Genomic DNA, 21,419 nt, shown 5'->3' with positions numbered 1-21,419 from the left:
TAATACCAGCTACGTGGGAGGCTGAGGCAGGAGGATCACACACGTTCCAGCCCAGCCTGGGAAACTCTGTGAGACCCTCTCAAAATACAGATTTGAAAGGGGGTAGTTGGCAACGCCCAGTGGTAGAGTGCCTGCCTGGCTCTATTCAGTCCCCAGCACCACTCAGAGAGGAGGGAGAAGAGGAAGAAAAGGAGGAGGAAGCAGAAAGCGGAAGGGGGAGAGCAAAGGAAAGTTTTATTGTAGGTTTATCAGACTGCAGCTTTGTTTCCGGTGATCCAGGGTCGCCTTGCCAATCTCCCGCAGCACCGTGCAGGGCAGAGCGTGAATCTAGCGGGTCTGGTGGGAAGGCTCCGGCATTGCAATACTGGCCTTCCCCAGCCCACGGGTGGGGTGGAGGGCAGGGAAGGAGGGCGCACTTCATTCAGGCCGTCCGCCCGGGCTGAATAAAGGACATAAAAATGAATCAGCCTCAGAGGGGAGCCGGAGGCCACAGAAAGAAGGAAGCACCACAAGGTCTGGAGCCATCTGACGGGCTGCCCCTTTCTCCCAGGCCAACGGGGCTCAAAAAAAGCAAAAGAAAGTGTGTGTGGGGGGTGGGGGTGGGGGGGGGAATTCTGGAAATGCCCGCGCTATGAACAGCATCTTTGTGTAGCCTCCGGCTGCCGGCTGGGGTGGGGTCACGGGCAGCCAGGCCTGCGGGCCTGGGTGCTTCTTGTTTACCCCAGGCACAGCTGGGGTGGCTGCCAGGGCCCGCCCTCACCCGCCCTGTGCTCCTCCTTGGAGGACTCCAAGCTGAAGGTTCCTGCTAAGAGTTCGGAGGTTTCGTTTGGCTGGTCCTTAAGGCCTCTGGTGCACATGAGCCGGGCAGGAACCTCTGTGTCATGCCAGGCTGCTCCTGCTGGGACGATGTTTTCCAGTACGAGACAAACAAAGTCACCCTCATCCAGAGTAGGAACTATGGTACCCTGAAGTGGGTCCTGCACCTGATCGTCTTTTCCTACATTAGGTAAGTGGGGCGCGCGCCGTAGCACAGGAAACCTGGGGCACAGCTGCAGTCCACATCCTGAACGTCCTGAGGGTTTCGGTGCTAAGAAGGCAGCAGGTGAGGAAGCCGGCACCAGGCATGCGAGGGGCTGGCAGGTGGGTGGGAGGCCCAGGTCACCCGCTGTGTTCCCAGGAAGGAGCAGGGATTGCAGGGCACACCTGGTGCTGGCGTCTGAGTCATCGAGCTGAACAGGAGAACAGGACCAGGCTTGTAAATGTCACTTCATGTTCTTTACAAATGTCAGGAAGAGCCATGCTGGTTTTCTTCCCCTGACAGCTTTGGAGTGTAATTCATACTCCCCGCAATCGGCCCAGTTAAAGTGTGCGATTCCACAGAGTTTAGCTGTTCATAGTTCTGTCACTGGAGTGTCAGATCATTATCACCCCCCCCCCAAATCCCAGGCCCTCAGCCGTCACCCACCACCTCAACCTCCCCACCACCCCTCCGCTGCAGACCCCAATAATCCACTTTGTCTGAATGGATTCACTTGTTCTAGATACATCGTATAAACAGAATCATACACATGTGGTCCTTTGTGGCTCATTTTTTTCTTTTAGCGTGGATTAGGTCATACTTTTGTATGGATGAATAGTGGCCCACTGTATAAATAGACCACTTAAAAAATTTTGTTAGTTTTTGGAGACAGGGTCTCACTATGTAGTTAAGACTGCCCTCAAACTCTTGGTGATCCTCCTGCCTCAGCCTCCCAAGTGCTGGGATTTCAAGTGTGTGCCACCATGACCAGCTCAAAGCCACTTTTATTTGTCCATTCATCAAGAGATGGGCATGAGGGTTGTCTTTCTTTTCAACTATCATGAATAATACTGTTGTAAACATTTACATACAAGTTTTGTGGGATATGTGTTCTCATTTCTCTTGAGTACACACCTAGGAATAGAACTGCTGGGTCACCCAGTCACTATTTTCATTTGTGGGGGAGCTGCGGGCTGTTTTGCAGAGTAGATGCACCTTTGCACACTTCCGCCACCACCGTGCAAGGCTCTGGTCTCTCCACATCCTCCTGACACTTATCATTGTGATTTTTGCTGTGGGCAGCCTCGTGAGTATGAGGTGGCTTCTCACTGCGGTGCTGGTCTTTCCCTAGAGGCCAGTGTCCTTCCTCTGTCACTCCACGGCAGCGGGTGGAGAGATGGTGCTGAGAACTTGTTAGCGTCACTGTTTTATAATCCTGGCCAAGTCTCCCTGGCTGTGATACTTAACCTCTCTGAGCCTCAGATTTTCGTGTCTGTTTCTATGATTGTTGTGATAATTCATCAAGAAACTATAGCGAGCCTTTTTCCCAGCTCTTGTCTCAGTATGGGAAGTTTATATTTGTAATCCCATAGAAAAGTGATGGGAATTCCAGGGAGTTAATTCCAATCCAGTGCACCCCAAGGCAAGAATAAAGACACTAAGACAGATGTACAGTTACAGGGAGCTGCCGTGGCTTGGGGGCAAGTGACAGTGAGAAACAGTGACAGAGCTGGGCTGGGTGGGAGGCCTGAGATCACCTCCGCCTATGCAGAGGGCAAGAAATGCAGAGAGAGCATAACAGGGCTGAGGTACCGCCTAGCATTGGGCCTGTGCTTCAGCTCTGACGTACAATCTTTTCTGCTCTGGGAAGTCAGAGCCTCTTATCTCCAGGCTCGCTCCCAGCAGACAGTGTGGAGCATGGCTCTTCATCCGCCTGACTCAACCATGATTTTTGGGAGTCACTGGGTGGGGAAACAGTGACTGCAACCCAGTGTCAAAGATTACACATCAGTCAGCACTATTTTCATTGCTTAAAGCCAATTAAAGGGACAAAAATGGCCTAAGCAGCTCTGTACATATCAATACATGAAAATAGGGCCACCTTTATCCAAAATGGAGATAATTGGTGTTTTCTTGGCTTTTGTTTTTGTTTTTTTGGTCTTTTGAGACAGGGTCTCACTGTGTTGTGCAGGCTGGCTTGAGCTCACTTTGTAGCCCAGACTGGTCTTGAACTTGCAACAATTCTCCTGCCTCAGCCTCCCAAGTGCTGGGATTATAGCTATGTGCCACCATGCCTGGCTAATAATTGCTCTTCTGTCAAGGAGAGTTGTCCAGGTAATTCCCCACAGAAATAGTATAAAAATCCCTTTCATGGTAACTGGCACAGGGTAAGAGCTACATAGCTAGGGCTGGGGATTTAGCTCAGCGGCATAAGTGCCTGCCTTGCAAGAGCTACATAGCTGGTAGCTGTTTTTAAAAATCATCTTTGTGGCTATAACAGTTATTTTTTCTACACATTCTCTCCTTTTGAGTTGTAAAGTAGTCCTATCCAGGCTTGAATTTGAGAACTGGAAATGTGCATTAAAATAACTTTTACTTCTTTGAACCTTGGATTCCTCCTCTCTGAAATGGGATAATCCTGCTGGGACTATTCAATGAGGGAGCAGATATAACAGTTGCTATGGTTTGTGTCTGGATGTCCCCCAAAGCTCATGCAGTCGTGGGGGTGGGCTTCTAGAGTTTGTGATTGATTCATGGTCCAATGGTGGGATTGTATAGGTGTGAGTGACACACCCGCCCTCCGGTGGGTAGCCTGGGTGTAGTATAAGGGACAGAAAGAGGCTTTTCTCAGGGCTCCTTCCCTTTTGCTCGCTGTTTTTGCTGTTTTCTGCCGCATGAACTGTTGCCCTCTGTCATGTGCCACTCTGCCTTGGAGCCAGCTGAATATGGACTGAAACCTCCACAAACTGTGAGCCAAATAAACCTTTCCTTTCTTCATTTTGGATGTCAGGTATTCTGTCTCAGCAACCAGAGAAAAGTAACCAACACAAAGGTGTTACAGAAATAAGTGGCATATGGTAAACCCTCATTAAGTATTGGTTCTTATTAATAATGCTATTATTAGGATTATCATCATTGGATCTATATGTTTACTATTCAACAAATACTAAATATATACATATATAGTTATTCTAAAATTCGATTTGTTTAAAATAAGACTTAGGCCAGCTAGCATAGGGCAAATGGCAAAAGGCATAATTAGTAAATGCCCCCTATGTGGCAGTACATGACTAATAAGTGACAATTGCACACAGTAGGTGATATGATTCTAGCATCCTTGGGTCCAACACACAATTCCTCATTTATTTATTTACTTATTATTTGAAATAAATTCTATGTAGCCCAGGCTGTCCTTGAACTTGTGATGACCCTCCTGCCTCAGCCTCACAAGTACTAGGATTACAGGTGTGTGCCACTATACAATTTCTTATAAGGAGACTATGGTGTCTATAAGACCAGATAACTATGAGAACACTGTGTAACGATAACTACTTTTTCTTTCAGAAGGTGGAAACGTGCCTTAACATTGAACTTCCTCAAATTCAGTCGTTCAGGTTCCAATGGGGACATGGAAAAGTGTACATTTACTGGTGCAGTGATTCTACCATTGAGTGCCCTAGAATAAGCGTGAGATGGAATACTTAAGCCTGGAGTTCCCTCTGTTACTCTCTGTCCCTGTGTGCTTTTCAGAGAAAGTGTCTTTTTTGTTTGTTTGTTTTGTTTTGTTTTGTTTTTTTTGTTTTTTAAAGGACTGGAGAGCGCCCGCGGGTCTCGAACCACCGGACCAATCGGCCCGGGCGGTTGGGAAGCCAGACTGGAAGGAACCGCTGGGCTAAAGCCGGCCCTTGTTTTGGTTTTTGAGGCAGGGTCTCACTATGGCCTTGAACTCACTATATAGCCCAGGTTGACCTCGAACTCATGGCACTCTTCCTGCCTCAGCCTCCCAAATGCTGGGATTATAGGTATGCACCACCATGTCTAGCTTAGAGTGAGCATCTAGACACTTATTCCACACATTAATCTAGATACAAATTTTCCACCCCAAGGGACCCCTAGAATAAGCCAACTCCTCACCTTTACCTGGCGCAAATCTGGGAGAGCACTACAGGGTCTTGTTCCAGAGCTGGAGGGAGAATTGGATGTGGGGCCCTCTAGAAGGCCATCTTTGGGCTTATGCAATGTGAGCAATTTGAGGGCTCACCAAAGGTAATTTTGACTACGTATCTTAAGTGCTGACTTTAGAAGACAACTCTCAGGTAACAAGCTTCTTTTCTGTTTATCCTGTATTTTAAAATGAAAAATAGAAGACAAATAGCACTAGATTTGCTCTCTTCCTTTTCATTAGTGTAAGGGCCATTAACACCTCACTGGATGCAGTCTCATGGCGCATGGCTTGGGAGTGCTGCCTGGAGCTGCTCTGGGAGGCCCAGATGGAAAGGGACGTAGTCACCTGGGAAATGGGCAGATATCAGGAGTGGTGTGGACCACAAACAGAAGTCCAGATGGGCTCCATCCTCACCCAGGACACAGCAGTAGGTGATGCGCCCTGGCCACTGCTGTTCCTGCTTGGGCTGACGAGGAACTGGCTAAGGAAATAAGACAGGGCCTCAATAACTGAGCCTAGGGCATGAGGCCGTGGCCAGCTTAGGGAAAATGAGACAAGAGGCAGATCAGCTTCTCAGAGCCTCACAACCAAGCTCAGATCTGCAGGTAGAGACAGGGATTCAGCTACAACAGGCATCAAGGGGCTCCAGCTTTTGGGGCTGCAGGCTTGGGTGGACAGGATGCTGAACAGGAAGGTGTAAGAATTTGGGTGTGGTGGTGCATGCCTGTAACCCTAGCACTTGGAAGGTTGAGGCAGGAGGATCTTGGTGAGTTAGAGGACTATCTGCGCTACATAAGCAAGTTCAAGGCCAGCCTGAACAGCCGAAAAACAAATAAATAAGGAAGGAAGGAAAGAAGGAAGGAAAAAAAGAAAGAAAGAATGAATGAATGAATTTTGGGGTGGTGATGATAAAAGACAGAAATCTAATACAAGTTAACTACCAATCCACAAGGGAGAATTTACTGGATTGTCTGCCTGGCCAATGAAAGAGATGGGGCTGTCCTTAGAAATGGGTGAGTATAAGAGTTCAAACTCTGTTATCAGACACAGATCTCAGTCTGTATTCCCACTTTTTTTTTTTTTTTTTTTGATACAGGCTGGTCTCAAATTTGCAGCAATCCTCCTGCCTCAGCCTCCTGAATGCTGGGATTATAGGTATACAACATCACTATGCTCGGCCGTCTCCCCATTTCTTGGCTCTATTTGGTGCTACAGATGCTCCTTGACCTTCTGATGATGGGGTTATGTCCTCCCTTAACCTTCTGTATATCACAGTGTAGCCACACAGCACCTTTGGAGGTCAGTCATGGACCCTCATGTTCATGTGACTGGTGGGAGCGCAGATCCCTGGCACTGCCTGGCATTTCCAGATAGTATTGCAGCAGCACATATCACTAGTCCAGTGTGTGTGTGTGTGTGTGTGTGTGTGTGTGTGTGATCAAGATTCTAAATTGGAAGTACAGTTTCTAGTGAATGCCTATTGCTTTCACAGTGTCGTAAAACTGAAAAATCAAAAGTTAAATCATTATCAGTTGGAGACTGACTTTGTTGCGCATCTTCCAGAACAGGTTCTCACTTGCACAAGATGGAACACTCATACCCTCACATCCGCTTTCCTTAATTTCAGAGAAATGAACAAGTCTCTCCTGGTTACTCAGTCAAGGAGCCCAAGAAAGGCTCTGATTGGTCAGGTTTGAGCTGTCTACCATTCTTGAACCAATCACTATGGCAATCGGCTTGGTGTCATCTCATTGGCCAGCCCTGGGTCACGTGCTGGTCCCCGGAGCAGGAAGTAGGCAGACCTGGCAGAGTGGAGTGAGGCATGCTGTGGGTTTTTCTCAGGGAAGAATCCTGCTGTCATAACTTGGAAGAAGTGCGGCCGTTAGACAAAAACCAAGTATCTATGACAAGGTCTTTTCAAAAATCGAGATTCCAGGGACTGTAAAGGCCACTTCTGTTGTACTGATGTGTCTCAGCCTTGCAGCAGGCTGTGGAGACCTAGCCCCTGGTGACTGCCGTAGGGGCTGGGCCCTCCGTGTCCTTTCCTCGGCCCCTCCAGGAGCCTTGCTCCCCGCCAACGGATGCTGCGTGGACCTTGGGGGCTGCTGACTACCCGATCATCACTACCATCAGTTCGCTTGTGGCCTCCGCACTAAACCAAGCCTTCTGCGTCCTCACCACCTTGATGAGTTCTTTTTAGAGTTTATTCCAAGTGAGTTGGGAGCCGTGGGAGGCTCCGAAGCAGGGAGCTAAAGGTAATTGCATTCTCTTGGGAAGATTTCCCTCTTCGGGAGTCCAGTCCTTTCAGATGCTCGTCTAGCCCCGCAAGAAGACCAGGGAAGTTGAGAGAGGAGCAGGAGAGCGAGCCCCTGGAGGCTGCCCTGGAGAGGAGTGGTGTCCCTCCCGGCCCCTGCTGCCTGGCGCTGTGCTAGTGTGGCTGGCTGCTGTTTCCTCAGAGCTGGCCTCACCCATGAGATGGGTCCTCTCCTTGCAATGGAGGAGGCACCGGAGGACGCAGGGAGCAGATCCAGCCAGGACACAGCTCCTACGGCCCCTAGAGGAGCAGAGATACGAGGAGATCCATTATGGTCTCTTCCCGTCCTTGCCTCTGGTGTTGTGAGGGGCTTTGGGGCTCAGGACAGTCCCAGAAGAGCAACTGCAGGAGGAGAATCCAGCCACATGACACGAGGGACCCACTGCACAATAAACAAACAGAGGCCTGGAAGAAAAAAACACTGCAAGGATCGCAGGTTCTAGAACATTCTGAGATGGGGAGGGGTGGGAGCCAAGGCAGGGAAGAGTTGGGGTCCAATTCTCAGCAGCTCCAGAAAATTGACACAAGCGATAGAGCCATCTGAGTCACTTGTCCACGAAGGCAGCCAGCCGTGTGCAGACTGAAGGCCACGTGAGCACGAGAAAAAGGCACAGGGCCCTGCTGGAGCAACCTGGAAGAGGGATGGTGGCGCCGAGGCCGGACTGGGGTGGTGGGTCTGGGGAGATTCGCACAAAGCTGCGATATGCTTAGGAGGCAGGACCGATGGATTTGCAAGGGGGTGAAGAGTGATCCTCCTCTTCTCTGGTAGATAACAATGCTTTAGTGCCACAAACAAGACCTAGGAGAGGCAAGCTGTGGACTGACGCCCATAGTTAGGGGTGGCGAGCAAGCAACTAAACACCCAAGCCACTACCACCTGTGCCCACTATTGTTAATGTAGGACATCAAAACATTTGAGGAGCTGGAAACAGAGAGAGGTAGAGAGAGACAGAGAAAGAGAAAGGAAAACGGAAAGAGGGGGGAAGGGAAGGGAGGGGAAGAGCATGTTCCTTTCAAACGAATGACTTTAGCTTTAGGCAAAGCTGTGGGGTGGCAAGTTTCCCTTTTTTGGTGCCACACACCCATGGGCCCTGGGAGCCACTCTAGCCAGCCTCCCACTTGGGGCTGGGCATGTGCTGCCCTCCTGGGCGGTAAGCACAGCACCAGGAAGAGGGGGTCCTCAAGACCACATGCAAGCCAGCTGGCTGGCATACCTAGCATCTAAAAAGGGGAAGCCACCCAGGGCTCAGAGGGTAGATAGCCTTGACCTCTGTCCTGAGGCTTCTGGGAAACCATGAGGATTATTTCCACCATACTGTGCAGCATCTCACTATGAAAATGCTCATACAAATGGAATACAGTAAATGCTTTATGCCCATATTTTGTTAGAAATAGATTCTGCGTCACATATAATAATACCTACTGAGTGTTGAGTGCTGTTCTCAAATGGGACATGGATTGAAATCTTTGAGCCTTGTGAATAACCCTGTAAGATGGTTCTATTACAGTTTAGACAGCCTATCTATGCTAACTGTGTTTGGGGAAATCTCTTGGTTATACCGTCTTTATTTTATTTTATTTGAGACAGGGTCTTACTCTGCAGTTCAGGCTGGCCTTGAACTTGATTATGTAGCTTGAACTATGACAACCCTCCTGCCTCAGCCTCCCAAGTGCTGGGATTATAAGTGTGTGCCACAAGGTCTAGCAAAATCCCTCTGTTATAACCTTCATCTCTCCTATATATATTACAAGCTAATTAAATGCACCTAGGAGGTAGCATGAGACTCAAGGTTTTCAAATATATGCACCATGCAGCACTGTCTTTAAGACACATGGTCTCCTTATGCAGTTCAGGCTGGCTTGAGCTCACTTTGTTTAGCTCAGGTTGGTCTTGAACTCCCAGCGATCTTCCTGCCACAGCCTCCGAAGTGCTGAGATTCCAGATGTGCATCACCACACTTGGCTCACTATGTAACACTTTGACCTGGAGGATATAACACATGGGGTGGTAAATGTGAGCAGAATTCAAATTTAGGAGCAGAGGGGCAGTTTTGACCTTTAACCTACACAATTGAGTGTCCACTTCTCTGGACACCAAGCTTACCAGTGTACTGCTCTGTCCCTCTGCTGATGGCAAGCTTCCCTGTGGACTGTATTCATTCCTATCTGTTATATAGCAGTAGAAACTAATACAGCCCCACAGGCCAAAATCAAGATGCAGAGAGCTGAGTTCTTGTATAAGAACACTGTGGTTGACAGAATTCAGTTTCATGAAGTTGTAGGACTGAGCCCTCTGCTTCCTGTCAGACCGTGTTCCTTCCTGTGTGACCCCTCCCATCCTTAAGCCACCAGTGACACAGTGACTCTTTCTTGTGCTTTATACCTCTGACTTCTCCTCTGGCACCTGTTTAAGAAAACTCTTTTTTTCAGACTCACCGATAGTGTCAGGGCCAGCAAGATAAACTTCCTGTTCCAAGGTCAACTGTACCATAAGACATACCCAGTTATGGTAGAAAGCTGCCCATGCCTTATACTCAAAGTTCTGCTGGTCCTGCAGCATACACAGGATGCAGGAAATCTCACAGTCACCTAGAATTCTACCTATTACAGAAGCAGGATGTGCCCATCCTGAGCTGCACTGTCACCCCACACTCCTCTGAGTACCAGGACCTTAGAATCCTCTTACCAAGTGTTTCTGAACCTCTTTACAAATCTAAGCTCTTGAAATCTGGGCACCATGGGCATGCTCCTAGATCCGATGGGTGGCCAAGGGGTGTCTGTGTGCCAGGCACGTGGGCCTAAGATCTGGGCATCCTTCCACACACGTGTGTAGAAGGGCCCAGAAGGGAGGTACGAAGGCAGTGGGTGTGGACTGGAGGCCTTGCACCGGCGTCTCCACATTCCTTCAGGGGGATTCCAAGAACTCAGAATTGGAAAGTGGCTTTTCAGATTATAAGGAAGGCATGTTTAGTAGAATAAATGAGAGACTTATTGTATTTTAAAGTTTGTTATGGCAGCGAAGTGTTCAAACGCAGAATATTCTCGTGGCCAAATACATTTCCTAGGACCGCCGTCACAAACAACCCCCAACTTACTAGCTGAAAACAAGTTCACACAGTCTTGGAAGCTGGATGTCCAGCATCAGTATCACCGGGCTGAAATCAAGGTGGCAAGAGGGCTATGATCTCTCCGGGGCTTTCAGGAGAGGCCTTTACCTGTGTCTTTCAGCTCTTGTGGCAGCCGGTGTCCCCATCACTCATCTTTCAAATCTGCTCACGTCTCATCTCCTTGCATGCGTACTATTCCGTGTCTGAACCTGCGCATGCGTGTGTGCTGTGTGCGTTGCGCGTGAGTGCGCATGCGTATGATCAATTTGCCCTCAGTCCCTCTCGTACGACACGTGATCACCTTGCAGCCCATCCAGATGTGGCAGGATCTTCTCACATCTCACGGTCCTTTGTCTAGTCACGTTTCCTGTGGCTTTTACCCAGTAAGGTAACCTTTCCAGGTTCCAGGGATTGGGATCTGTTATCTCTGGGGCCACCGCTCAGCCAGCTCAGGAGAGGTGACCCCGATGGCTTTCAGCTCATTCAAGCAGTGGCGGAGATTAAGGTCCTAGACCTCCATCCCCAACACCAGTGGCACCGGCTGCTCCCTGTTCCCTCAAGGAGCCAGACGGTGGCCGGCAGGGATCTTTCTGTGGACCGGTCCCTGTTATGCATTGTCCAAGGGAACCTGGCTTCTGGCCTTTTGATATGCTGTATGCACTGCCTGAACCCCTTTACAAAATCTTTTTTTTTCCACAAGTTGATAGAGGTGTGATTGACACATCATCAGATTACCCTTTTTAAGCCACTGCATTAATTTTTTAAAGTAAATTCACCGAGCTGTGCGACCATCACCACAGTCCAGTTTCAGAGCACTTTGTCTCCTTGTCGAGACCCTTGTAACCGTTAGCGGTCAGTCCCTGTCCCCACCCCCATGGCTGCCCATCCCATGTGGCCACCAAGTATCCTCTGCCCCTCGAGATTTGCCTGCTCAGTCTTCCTTCACTCATCTGTGACCAAGTACATGTGGGGCCAGGAGGGAGACCACAGCCCAAGCAGGGGGCCACACGGTCTGGCTCAGGCAACTGGTGGGCAGTGGATTAACCATGGGAGGGGAGGGGCAAATGCCCGCGAGAGAAGCCAGTTTGGGGTGCAAGGCATTGAATTTGAGGCATCTGATGAGAGTGGGTAGATAGATGAGCCATAGATGTAGCTGTAGAGCCTGCATCACAGCATGTAGGTGACCAGAACCATGGAAGCTGTGGGAATCCAACAGAAGAGAAAGACGGGCCAGTAAGAGGGCCGGGAACAGATCCCTGGTCAGCGCTGGATGCATGGACTGGGGAGTCCAGAGCCCCCCACAGGATTCTGATAAGGGGCAGCCTCGGGAACCCCAGAGCTGGCAGGATGTGGATTCCTCGAAGTCGAGGGTAGTGCCACTCGGTGCAGGGGATTGGTGCTGCTGCATTCCCAGAAGCTCAGGCCTGTTGCTTTTGTGGCACGGCCTTGGCCAGGGAGGCCCGGAGCAGGGGCAGGGTTGGGAACCAGAGTGGCGTGGGCGGAGCAGTGAATGGAGCCTGAAATGGATGCAGTGACTCACTGTCTCAGAGGAGAGAGGAGAGCGCGTGGAGCGGTGGCAGAAGAGTGCGGGATTGGGGGAGGGTTTCAGACGAGAGGGGAAACCGAAGGGATAAATAGAAACGGTCAGCATCACTGTCATCGGCATCTTCGCCGCCACCAACCCGCAGCCGCAATGAAGGTTTTACATTTCAGGACTGCTCTCACCTCCAGACCTTTCTTCCTCATGCCGTGGTCAGAACCGAGCCCTTTCGACTCTCATCTGTGGTTACACTTGCACCCTGTGTTCTTTCCTCTACTTCTGATGGTTCCGATGGCTCCGCAGTGCTAAGTCCTTCCTCTCGGCAGACCCTTTAACATGACAGCCATGCCTTGTTTATCAGCCCCCTCTTGTTTATCAAGACCCTCTTCAAGGCAGCGTGCATAGCCAGATGTGGTGGTGAACAGCTGTAGTCCTAGCACTGTGGCAGGCCGAAGCAGGAAGATCTCCAGGTCAAACCCAGCCTGGACAGCTTAGAAAGACCTTGTCTCAGATAAAAACTTTGAAAAGGTTTGGGGTGGTGGGGAGTGTGGCTTAATGTGAAGGCCTTTGGTTCAATCCCTAGTACCCCCGAAAGGAATAAAAAGGGCAGTGTGGACACTCTTGCTTTGCTTGTGGAAGTACAAAATGGTTCACTCTTTTCTGGTTTGACAAAATGATGGAGATACAAAATGCACACACCACCTCCCCCATGCACATCCTCAGGCGTTGACACCTCGAGCATGAGAGGTGCTAACGCAAGCATTTCTGGCAGTTCAAGGCCAGGCTGGGCGACAGTGCAGTGCAGTGGTGCGCTCAGGGCCAGGCGGGGGTTAAGCAGATTCACAGGCAGCTGGCATCCTGGGCTCCTCCTCTCACTGCAGAGCTACCTTTGCTCAAGGAGCCCAGGTGCTATAAAGCATACAGACAGGCAGACAGAAGAGTGATACTTCTTCCTGGCAAGCTCTGAGCACCACACATCATGCAGACCCAGTTCTGCATTCATACGACTGCAAGGGTCCTTCGTATTCACAGCACGGGCCTTGGGACACTGAGGTACATCTTCCTGGTGGCCGTCTGCATCTACATCTGGTGAGTGAAGCCAGTCTGAGAGCCACGCAGCTCAGCCTTCTTCTCCACCCTGCTTCTGACCCCGCACTCCGAGCTCTCCTCCCTGGCCAGCTCTCCTGGGCCAGTCACACCTGTGCTTTGGGCCCAGCTAGGGCCCTAAGTCCATGCCGTGGCCTTCTCAGCTATGAAATGCATGGAATGGAAGCTTCTTAGAGCTGAAATGTCAGAGCTGAGGGAGCCAGGGAAGGAGCCCTGCATTCAGGACTAAACCCTTGGCCTGCAGAAGCGACATGGCTTATCTGGGTTCCCAGCAGAGTCAGAACGTGAGGCTGGACGGGCACAACCTTGCTCCCGAGGGCAGGATGTACCCCGAAGTTTTCTCTTTCATTCATCTGTCCTTTGACCCAGCTCTGGAGAATTTTGATTCTGAACTTGGACATGTGTGTTATGACACCAAGATTAGCTTTTCTGATTCTGCTAAGGCTGATCGCTAACAGGTTGAAGTTTCTGGAATGAATGGGAGAGCCCAGAACTGAGCTTCCCAAATGGAAGAGACGGGAAAATGTGGCAGTAGCGACTCACAGAGCATCCATGTTTTGTGGAGCTATCGTGAGGCTGGGGTGGGATGTATTATTGAACTAATGTTACCACAGAGAACCCGGGCCAGCGAGGAGAGAAAGCTCCCGGAGGGCAACTGTTATTCACACCCGTGGGAGGGGGGCGGTCAACAGGAAGCTCAAGCTGCAGAGAGCTGGCTCGGCAAAAAATAAGAGCCGTGTCAGCACCCCTGAACCCCCGATGTGCTAGCAGCCAGCCCCTACCCCCCTACTCAGAGACCCAAAATTTTGCATCCCCTCAGCAACGCTCCCTTCCCCTACCTACACCCCCCTGTAAACACGCTCTCACCCCTTGCTCGCGCCCAGTGGTCTTTTCACCCTTGGCCTGGCTGCCTGCACCCGATCTGCGGTAAATCCTCACACTTTTGTTAAACTCTGCCAGGGCTGGAGATTTAGCTCAGTGGCATAAGTGCCTGCCTGGCAAGCACAAGGTCCTGAGTTCAATCCCCAGCACCATAAAAAGAGAAAAAAAAAAAAAAACAAAACTGCCTGCCTCATTGGTCTCAAATTGTGCCTTGGTTTACCCTAACACGTAGATGTGTACAAAGTTCCATTTAATAGCATGGCATCACACATATTGATTGGGTCCCTAACCAACATTTCTTGAGTTTTTTTGGTACCAAGGGATCAAACTCATAACCTCGCGCTTGCCAGGCAGCTGCTTATGCCATTGAGCTATATGCCTGAACTTGACAGTCTCTTTAAATGAATTTCAGAAATGCTAAAATGTATCATGAATTATGTAAATCTCATATACCAGCATGCGGTTTAAGAACTACAACATTACTTCTGGGCATGGTGGTGAACACCTGTAATGCCAGCACTCTGGGAGGCTGAGGCAGGAAAACTACGAATTTGAGCTCAGGCAACTTAATGACATAGCAAGACCCTGTCCTAAAATAAAAATAAGTACAAAGGGCTCATTGTAGCTCAGTGCAAAAGCCCTGGGTTCAACCTCTAATATTAGGAGGAGGAGGAGGTTGAGGAGGAGGACGAGGAAGAGGAGGAGGAGGAAGAGAAGAAATAATAAATGTTACTAATCCAGTTTTGTTCCCTGCAAAGCCACCCTCATGTCACTCCTCAGAAGCATCATCCTGAATTTGATGTTTGTCGTTCCCTGTGCTGATATTTTTATAGACAAATGCCTATGTCTGTAAGTATGTATATGTTTACCTTTCTTTATGGAGGTGAAATTCACGTAACATAAAACCACTTTAAAGCGACTCCTCAGTGACATTTAGAACATTCACAGTGTTTGCAGCAGCTGCCTCCACCTTGTTCTAAAACAGTTCTACCCTGAAAGGAAATCCCCCGCCCAGCCGTTACTCCCCGAGTCTGTCCCTGTCCCCGCGCAGTTCTCCATCCTGGTGTCTTGTGTGAATGTGGCTCTGGGTCCGCCTTCTGTCACTCAGCAGACACAGCATTTTCAAGGCATACCCTCGTTTTGATGGTCAGTATTTCCTCAGCATGGCTGAGCAATGCTGCGTTTCACGGACAGGACACTCTCTGGCTGTGCAGCCGTCTCCTGGTGAACACTGGTGATTTTCCCATTTCACCTGTGATGAACAGCGCTGCTGTAAACTTTTTGCCCAAGTATTCGTGTGGTATGCAGCGCTGCTTTGGGTTTCTTTAACCTTCTGCCCAGCAGCAGTAGCAGCTCTATGCACAGCCCTAGGACTCTCTGTTGCTGGCTTTGGTCCGCTCATTTGCACAGCCACAGAGCCCCCACTGTACAAATGTACCAGTGTGCCCAGCATTCACATCTCCATTTCTCCCTCTCCCAAGCACGCTGTGTACACATCCCGTGAGCCTCGGAGGACAGATGCTCACAGGCAGGCCCCTAGGAGTGTGAGTGCATTGGTCCTAAAGATGCTCAGCTCCCCACGGCTGCCACCGCTGCCTCTGCACTGGCGTCCCCTGGAAGAACACACAGTGGTGTCCGGGTGACCACCCAGAGTCTGGAGCTCCCTCCAGGAGGGAACTAGAGAGCTACAATTCTTTTTCTGTTTGTTTGTTGAGACAAGGTCTCGCTGTGTAGTTCAGGCTGGCCTGGAACTCACCGTGATCCTCCTGCCTCAGCCTCCCGAGTGCTTGCATGACAGGAATGTGCCACCACACCTGGCTGCCATCTTTCATTATTAATCCTACTTTTTTCCTCCCCTGTACTAATTTTCACGCATACACTCAAGGAAGTAGGAAGAGTGAGTGAGCTGACCATAGGGCAGGAGTAGAAGCAGAGCCGTGTTGGGCATGAACAGGGTCAACAGGTGGACAAGTCAAGGACCTTGGTTGTGCCACCGTCAATCTGTGTGAGGCCCGGGGCAGCCTCCTTCACCACTCAGACCATTCACCTGTCTGCAAGAGCAATGGCCCAGTCCCTGTCTCACTGTTGCCGTGGGAAGTAAAGGAGAGGAGCTTGGAGCTCGCTTGGCGCCGCTGGCGTCAGTATCATTCATACAGCAGCTGAGCGCTTCTGAGAAGCGGGTGACTGACCCGCCAGACTTGGGGAGATGGGAACGGGCCTGTGAGTTTCTGAGCCTCAGGATACAGAAGCAGTGCTGACCCAGAGTGGGGCTCGGTTATTTGAGAAACTGTTCTAAAAGTGGAATGCAGCCGGACGTGGCGATGCAACCCCTGTAATTATAGCACTCAGGAGGCCGAGGCAGGAGAATTGCCGAGAGTTCGAGGCCAGCCTGGGCTACATAACAAGACCCTGTCTCAAAACAAACAAAAAGCAGAATGTACATGAGGTAATATTAAAGCTAGCACCGGGGGCGATGGCTTTCCCTCGCCATGTGCTCGCCCCATAGCTGGTACTATGCTAAGGAATTTGCACGCGTATCTCATTTAATCCTCTGAAGCCCCTGGGGCAGGCAAGGGCTCTGTTTTTTGCTCCTGTTTGCTGGAGAAGGAAATGAGCCACACAGAAGCACAGCTAGGGACTGAGAGAAGCCCACCTTCCACCTCCCTCTAGAAAACAAGTGGTCGATGTTTGTCTGTGTCTCCCACTTAGCTTCGCACTGGTGACAGACAAGATGTACCAGCGGAAGGAGCCGGTCATCAGCTCGGTGCACTCCAAGGTGAAGGGCATGGCCGAGGTGACGGAGGAGGTGGTGGGCGGAGTGAGGAGGTCGGTGCAGAAGGTCTTGGACACCGCAGATTACACCTTACCCCTGCAGGTGAGCGCCCACCCCTTCCTCCCGGGCTCGGGCCTGGGCCTTGGCCACCGGCCCCAGGGCCCTGCCCTCTCCCCCCCGGGACTCAGAGGCTCACTCTGGAAAATGCTGGCCCTATTTAAAAAGCTCTGTGAAAATCCCAACCGAGAAAACCTAAAAAACTGCCAAAGTGGGCCAGACCTAGCTGTCCTAGCTGGTCCCAAAATAGCAGTGTGTCCTGGCGCGATTCAACACGGCTCGGTCAGCTCACACTCGCGGTGAACACGGCTGGATGGAAGCCACCACGCCAGCCAGCGGCATCTGCCCGGGTTCAAGGAGGGCGACAGACTTGCCATCTGCCAGTGCCAGCCCTCCACATGACCTCTCATCACCCCGAGGTCCCTGGGGCACGGTCCCTGGTGCATGTATTTACCATGACGGAAGGATGTGGGTGAGAGAGAAGGTGTGGCCTCGGGGGACAGGCGTGTGACCGCTCAGCTTGGCAGGCAGAGAAAGTGAAAGCAGTCACAAAAGGGGGGGGTAATTAAGAGCCGAGGAACAGGTGTGGGCGGGAGGGACAAGGGTTTGCAGCTGGGGCGGGTGCTGGAAGCCTGCACAAAGCCACAGGAGCAGCCACCACCCTGCTGGTTTCCAGCAGCGGCTCATTAAACTGGCCCTGCAGGCAGAGGAGGCCCCGGTGCCGATTCATTGGGTCCTGAAATCTGGACAGCGCCCTATGGTGCCCCCCCAAACTCAACCCGTGGCTCGCTGGGTTCCCAGGGTTGCAGTGCAATGCCATTTGCCTGTCTCGGATTGGGGAGGGACATGTGGGTCCCCTGCTTCCCTGGGCCCAGCGAGGTGACACGGGCAGCTCTGAGCGAGTTGGCTGCCACCGACCCCAGTTTCTTGGCTGCTCAAGAGAAAGCACAGAGGGGTTCGGGTTCCCCCACCCCACCCTGGGCACTTGGCGAGCTGCGGGGTCAGGAGTAGGTGGCTCCATCGCCAGGGCCTCCTGAGTGCCTCCTCTCTCTCTGCAGGGAAACTCCTTCTTCGTGATGACAAACTATCTCCAGACAGAGGGCCAGGAACGGGGGCTGTGCCCTGAGGTAAGGGGGCCACCACGGGCCATCGGAAAGGAGGACAGGGCCGGGGCCGGGCTGGCATTTCACCAGCGCCCTCCACACCTGCAGGGGGTGGCAGCCTGAGCAGCCCCATTTCACAGGCTCAGAGAGGTTAAGTGACTTCCCCAGGGTCACACAGCTGCCAGAGGAGGAGCCAGGCGGCGTCCTGGTCCTGTCCAGGGCTTCTCCTCCCACTCACTCGGCCCCTCACACCGTCTCTCTGTGAGGTGTGGGTGGTCCCAGGGCCACCGTGAGGTTTTCCCCTCCGGACTCTACTCTTGACCTCCCTGCCTCTTCCTGGATGCTTTTTTCTCCAGCTGACCTTCACGGTCCTCCCGGCTATGCATGTGAAGTTTCCCTCTGTCCCTGTGTGTGGGTGCCAGGATCCCCCAGCCCCTCAGGTGACACCTGTGCAGCCTGGCCCCTCTGGTAACAAGACCTCATTTACCAAGGCTTCAGGAGTTTGGTGTCAAAGTGCTCTCCTGGGAGCTGGGATTTAGCTCAACGGCACAAGCCCCTGCCTGGCGAGCATGAGGTCCTGAGTTCAATCCCCGGTACCAAAAAAAGAAAGACAAAACCTACAAAAATACTGTCCTGGGGCTGGGAATTTAGCTCAGTGGCATAAGCACCTGCCTTGCAAGCAGGCAGTCGGGAGTTCGATCCCTGGTACTGATAAAAAGGAAAAAGACAAAAAAAGAAGAAGAAGAAGAAAAATACTATCATGCTACAACTGTTGTCAACTGTGACCGAAACTCACAGCCCAGCAGGCCTTCTGATGGCCTCTCCCCCTGAAGGGAGCCCTTGTCTCCCTCCACAGCATGGACCCTCAGTTGAGTGGGCAGCAGTTCCCTGTGTAACCCGATGGGGGTTCCCCGCTCTCCCGTGTCCCCTCTCCGCACGCCACCCTGATATACACACATAGATACCTGCCAAGCGACCGAGGCTCTCGAGGAGCAGAGCAGCGACAGCCAGAGGTGAAGAGCCAGGCTGCTAAGGACTCCACACTTTGCTTATCTGCTTGAAGACTTCGAGGAGGTGGCTTTCCCTGCAAAAGAGACACTAACAGCCTAGCTCTGAGGGTCACTGCAAAACTCAAGCAGATGCCTGTGATGGCCGCTCACACAGTAAATACGGCCAGGCCCTAGCTGGATGCCAAGATGGACCTGGTGGGCTTTGAATAGCCAGCGGATCTGCTATCCGTTTTGCTTGAGGTCTCTTGTGACACCTGTGTCACATGGTGCCAATGCCATGTGGAGGCTCTTACGGGGACAGTCAGGCTCTTTCCTCCTGGAGCTTTCCAGAGGCTTCCTCCCTGTGGGATCTGTCCACATGCTGTCTCCAGACTCCGAATGCCAGCACAGGGTCCCCAAGGCCAAATGGCAGAGGCTCCAGGCCTTGGAAGGCTTAGGTCAGAGCTTAGGTCCTTTCTGTGGCCTGAGGTCCAGCCTGTGTCACAGCACGGCCCAGCGTCACAGGAGGAAACACTCTCTTTCTCCTCGGGCAGGGCAACCAAGAGCTCATGGCCACCCTTAGTCCATGTGAAAAGCCCAAGCGAGAAGAAGAAAACAGAACCAGTGTTTCTCTTATAATTTTAGAATGTCTCTTGGAGCGGAAAATAGAATTAGTTTGGCTTTTCCTACGAGTTCCTTCCAACTGATACTGAAAACTGCCCATGACCCACAGTAAATGACCATTCATTCATTCATTCTCCATTCCTTTCATGTTTGCCAAGAATACTGCTTGTCTGTAACCGGGAGTGGTGGCACGCACCTGTAATCCCAGCCCTGAGGAGGCTGAGGCAGGAGGATCATCATGAGTTCCAAGTCAGCCTGGGCTACCCAGTTGAATTCAAGGTCGGCCTGAATTACATAGCAGGAGCCCGTCTCCAATAACAAAACAGAACATTACTAGGTGTGTGTGTCAGGCAGGCAGTCTGGTCACAAAGCTACAGTCCTTGCGGTCCAAGGGTTCATAGTCTCATTCGAAGGGGCTCAAAGGAGAGGAAAGCCAGGCCTGGTGCGTGACAGAAGGTGGACAATCTGGGAAGAAGAAAAAAAACGTGAGTTTGAAGATGAGGAGAAACAGAGTTGGCCTCGCTGTTACAGAGAAGGACACGGAGGAGGCTGAGGGAAGCCACTTAGCCAGAAAAGGGCGCTGCTCTCAGGAGACCCGGGTCCTTGCCCTGTGTGTCTGTCAAGGCCCTGGGGCACAGTGGCGTTTATAACACCGGTGTCATCACGCTCGATTCCCGAGGCGGCCAGGGAACCTGCTCCCCAGAGAGCGCCGGTCACACCTGCGAGGGCCAAGCTGTCCCGCTGGCCTGCGAAGACGCTGGCCTGGTGTCCTCGGCTGGGAGACAGTGCCGGCTGCTGCCCCTCGCTGTCCCGGCCAGCTGATGTCCCTGATTGACTTCCCCGCCCCTGTCACATCCTGGGCCCTGCAGCCACTGGGCCGCCTGCTCCTGCCACCCCTAGGCCCCGAGGGCCAGCGGCCAGGGTTGTTTACTTTTCTTTTTTACCAAGATGTGATTCAGGGACCATAAAAGCCTGGCACTGAAGTGCCCAGCGCGGGGTGTTTAGTCTCTGCCTGGCGTCCCCGTCGCCGCCCTCTCCTTCCAGGACATTTCCATGGTCACGGGAAGAAACCTCGTCCATCTCCCCTCCTTCCCCCAGCTCCTGCCAAGCGCTCTCCGCTTTCTGTCCCCGGGCTTTGCCTTTTTTGGGACATTTCCTAGGAACAGTCTCACACAGGAAGTAGCCTTTTGTGACTGGCTTCTTTTACCCAGCGCGGTGTTTCCAACACTCGGCCATGACAGGCAGGTGACAGTGTAAGCCCGTGCCGGGCTGCGTCTGTCCCTCATCCCGTGGTGGACCCCATTTGGTCTGTTTCTGCATTCTGGTGGCCATGAGTCATGAAGCTGTGAGTAACTGGTGTACAGGTCTTGTTGTGGGGACGTGGATGTCAGGGTCCCCACGTCTTGGTGACACCCTCACTCATTCTGGCTGCCCTGTCTTTCTCCACAGTACCCCACGCCCAGGACGCGCTGCTCCTCCGACCGGGGCTGTAAGAAGGGGTGGAGGGACCCGAAAAGCAAAGGTACCGTTGCCTCTGTCCCTGAGCCCCAGTCTGGGGCTGGCCTGGCACCTTGGTGGCATTCACATCACCTGGTTCCCATCCTCGGCCTCTGGCCCTCAGCTGCCCTCCTCCTCTACCACCAAATCTCAGCCAAGCCTGCGTCTGCCCCATGCCCTGGCTCCGTCCCCAGCAGGCCAGCTGTGCCCTTGCATGTAACCCCCAGTGTCCTAGGAAGAGATGTTCCTCCAGCCCCGGCATGGTCAGGTCAAAACCGTAGAAAATCACCTCTTGGCCCATTGTATCTTCTTCTTCTTCTTCTTCTTTTTTTTTTTTGCCTTTTTTGAGACAGGGTCTCACTGTGCAGTTCAGGCTCACTTTGTAGTTGGTCTCGAATTTGTAACGATCCTCCTGCCTCAGCCTCCCAAGTTCTGGGATTACAGGAATGTGCCACTCAGACA

General features: G+C 51.8%; 1 protein-coding gene across 7 annotated transcripts in view; it reads left to right on the top strand.

Annotated features, from left to right (window-relative positions):
• Positions 1 to 632: 632 nt before the first annotated feature.
• P2rx7 (purinergic receptor P2X 7) overlaps positions 633 to 21,419 on the top strand; it is a 36,532-nt gene continuing 15,745 nt past the window's right edge. The window contains exons 1-6 of one of the 7 annotated variants that reach the window (XM_063225360.1): positions 633 to 1,006; positions 6,061 to 6,119; positions 6,592 to 13,014; positions 16,624 to 16,789; positions 17,803 to 17,871; positions 20,910 to 20,982. In XM_063225360.1, the coding sequence (XP_063081430.1) occupies positions 12,905 to 13,014; positions 16,624 to 16,789; positions 17,803 to 17,871; positions 20,910 to 20,982 (418 nt within the window). In that variant the 5' untranslated portion in view covers positions 633 to 1,006; positions 6,061 to 6,119; positions 6,592 to 12,904. 7 annotated transcript variants of the gene reach the window in all.

Source organism: Cavia porcellus, unplaced genomic scaffold (assembly GCF_034190915.1).
Source record: "Cavia porcellus strain 051 isolate PalLab524CR breed Dunkin Hartley unplaced genomic scaffold, mCavPor4.1 scaffold_16, whole genome shotgun sequence".
NCBI lineage: Eukaryota > Metazoa > Chordata > Mammalia > Rodentia > Caviidae > Cavia > Cavia porcellus.
The sequence above is the reverse complement of the archived record's forward strand: the minus strand, read 5'-3'. Positions and strand labels throughout refer to the sequence as shown.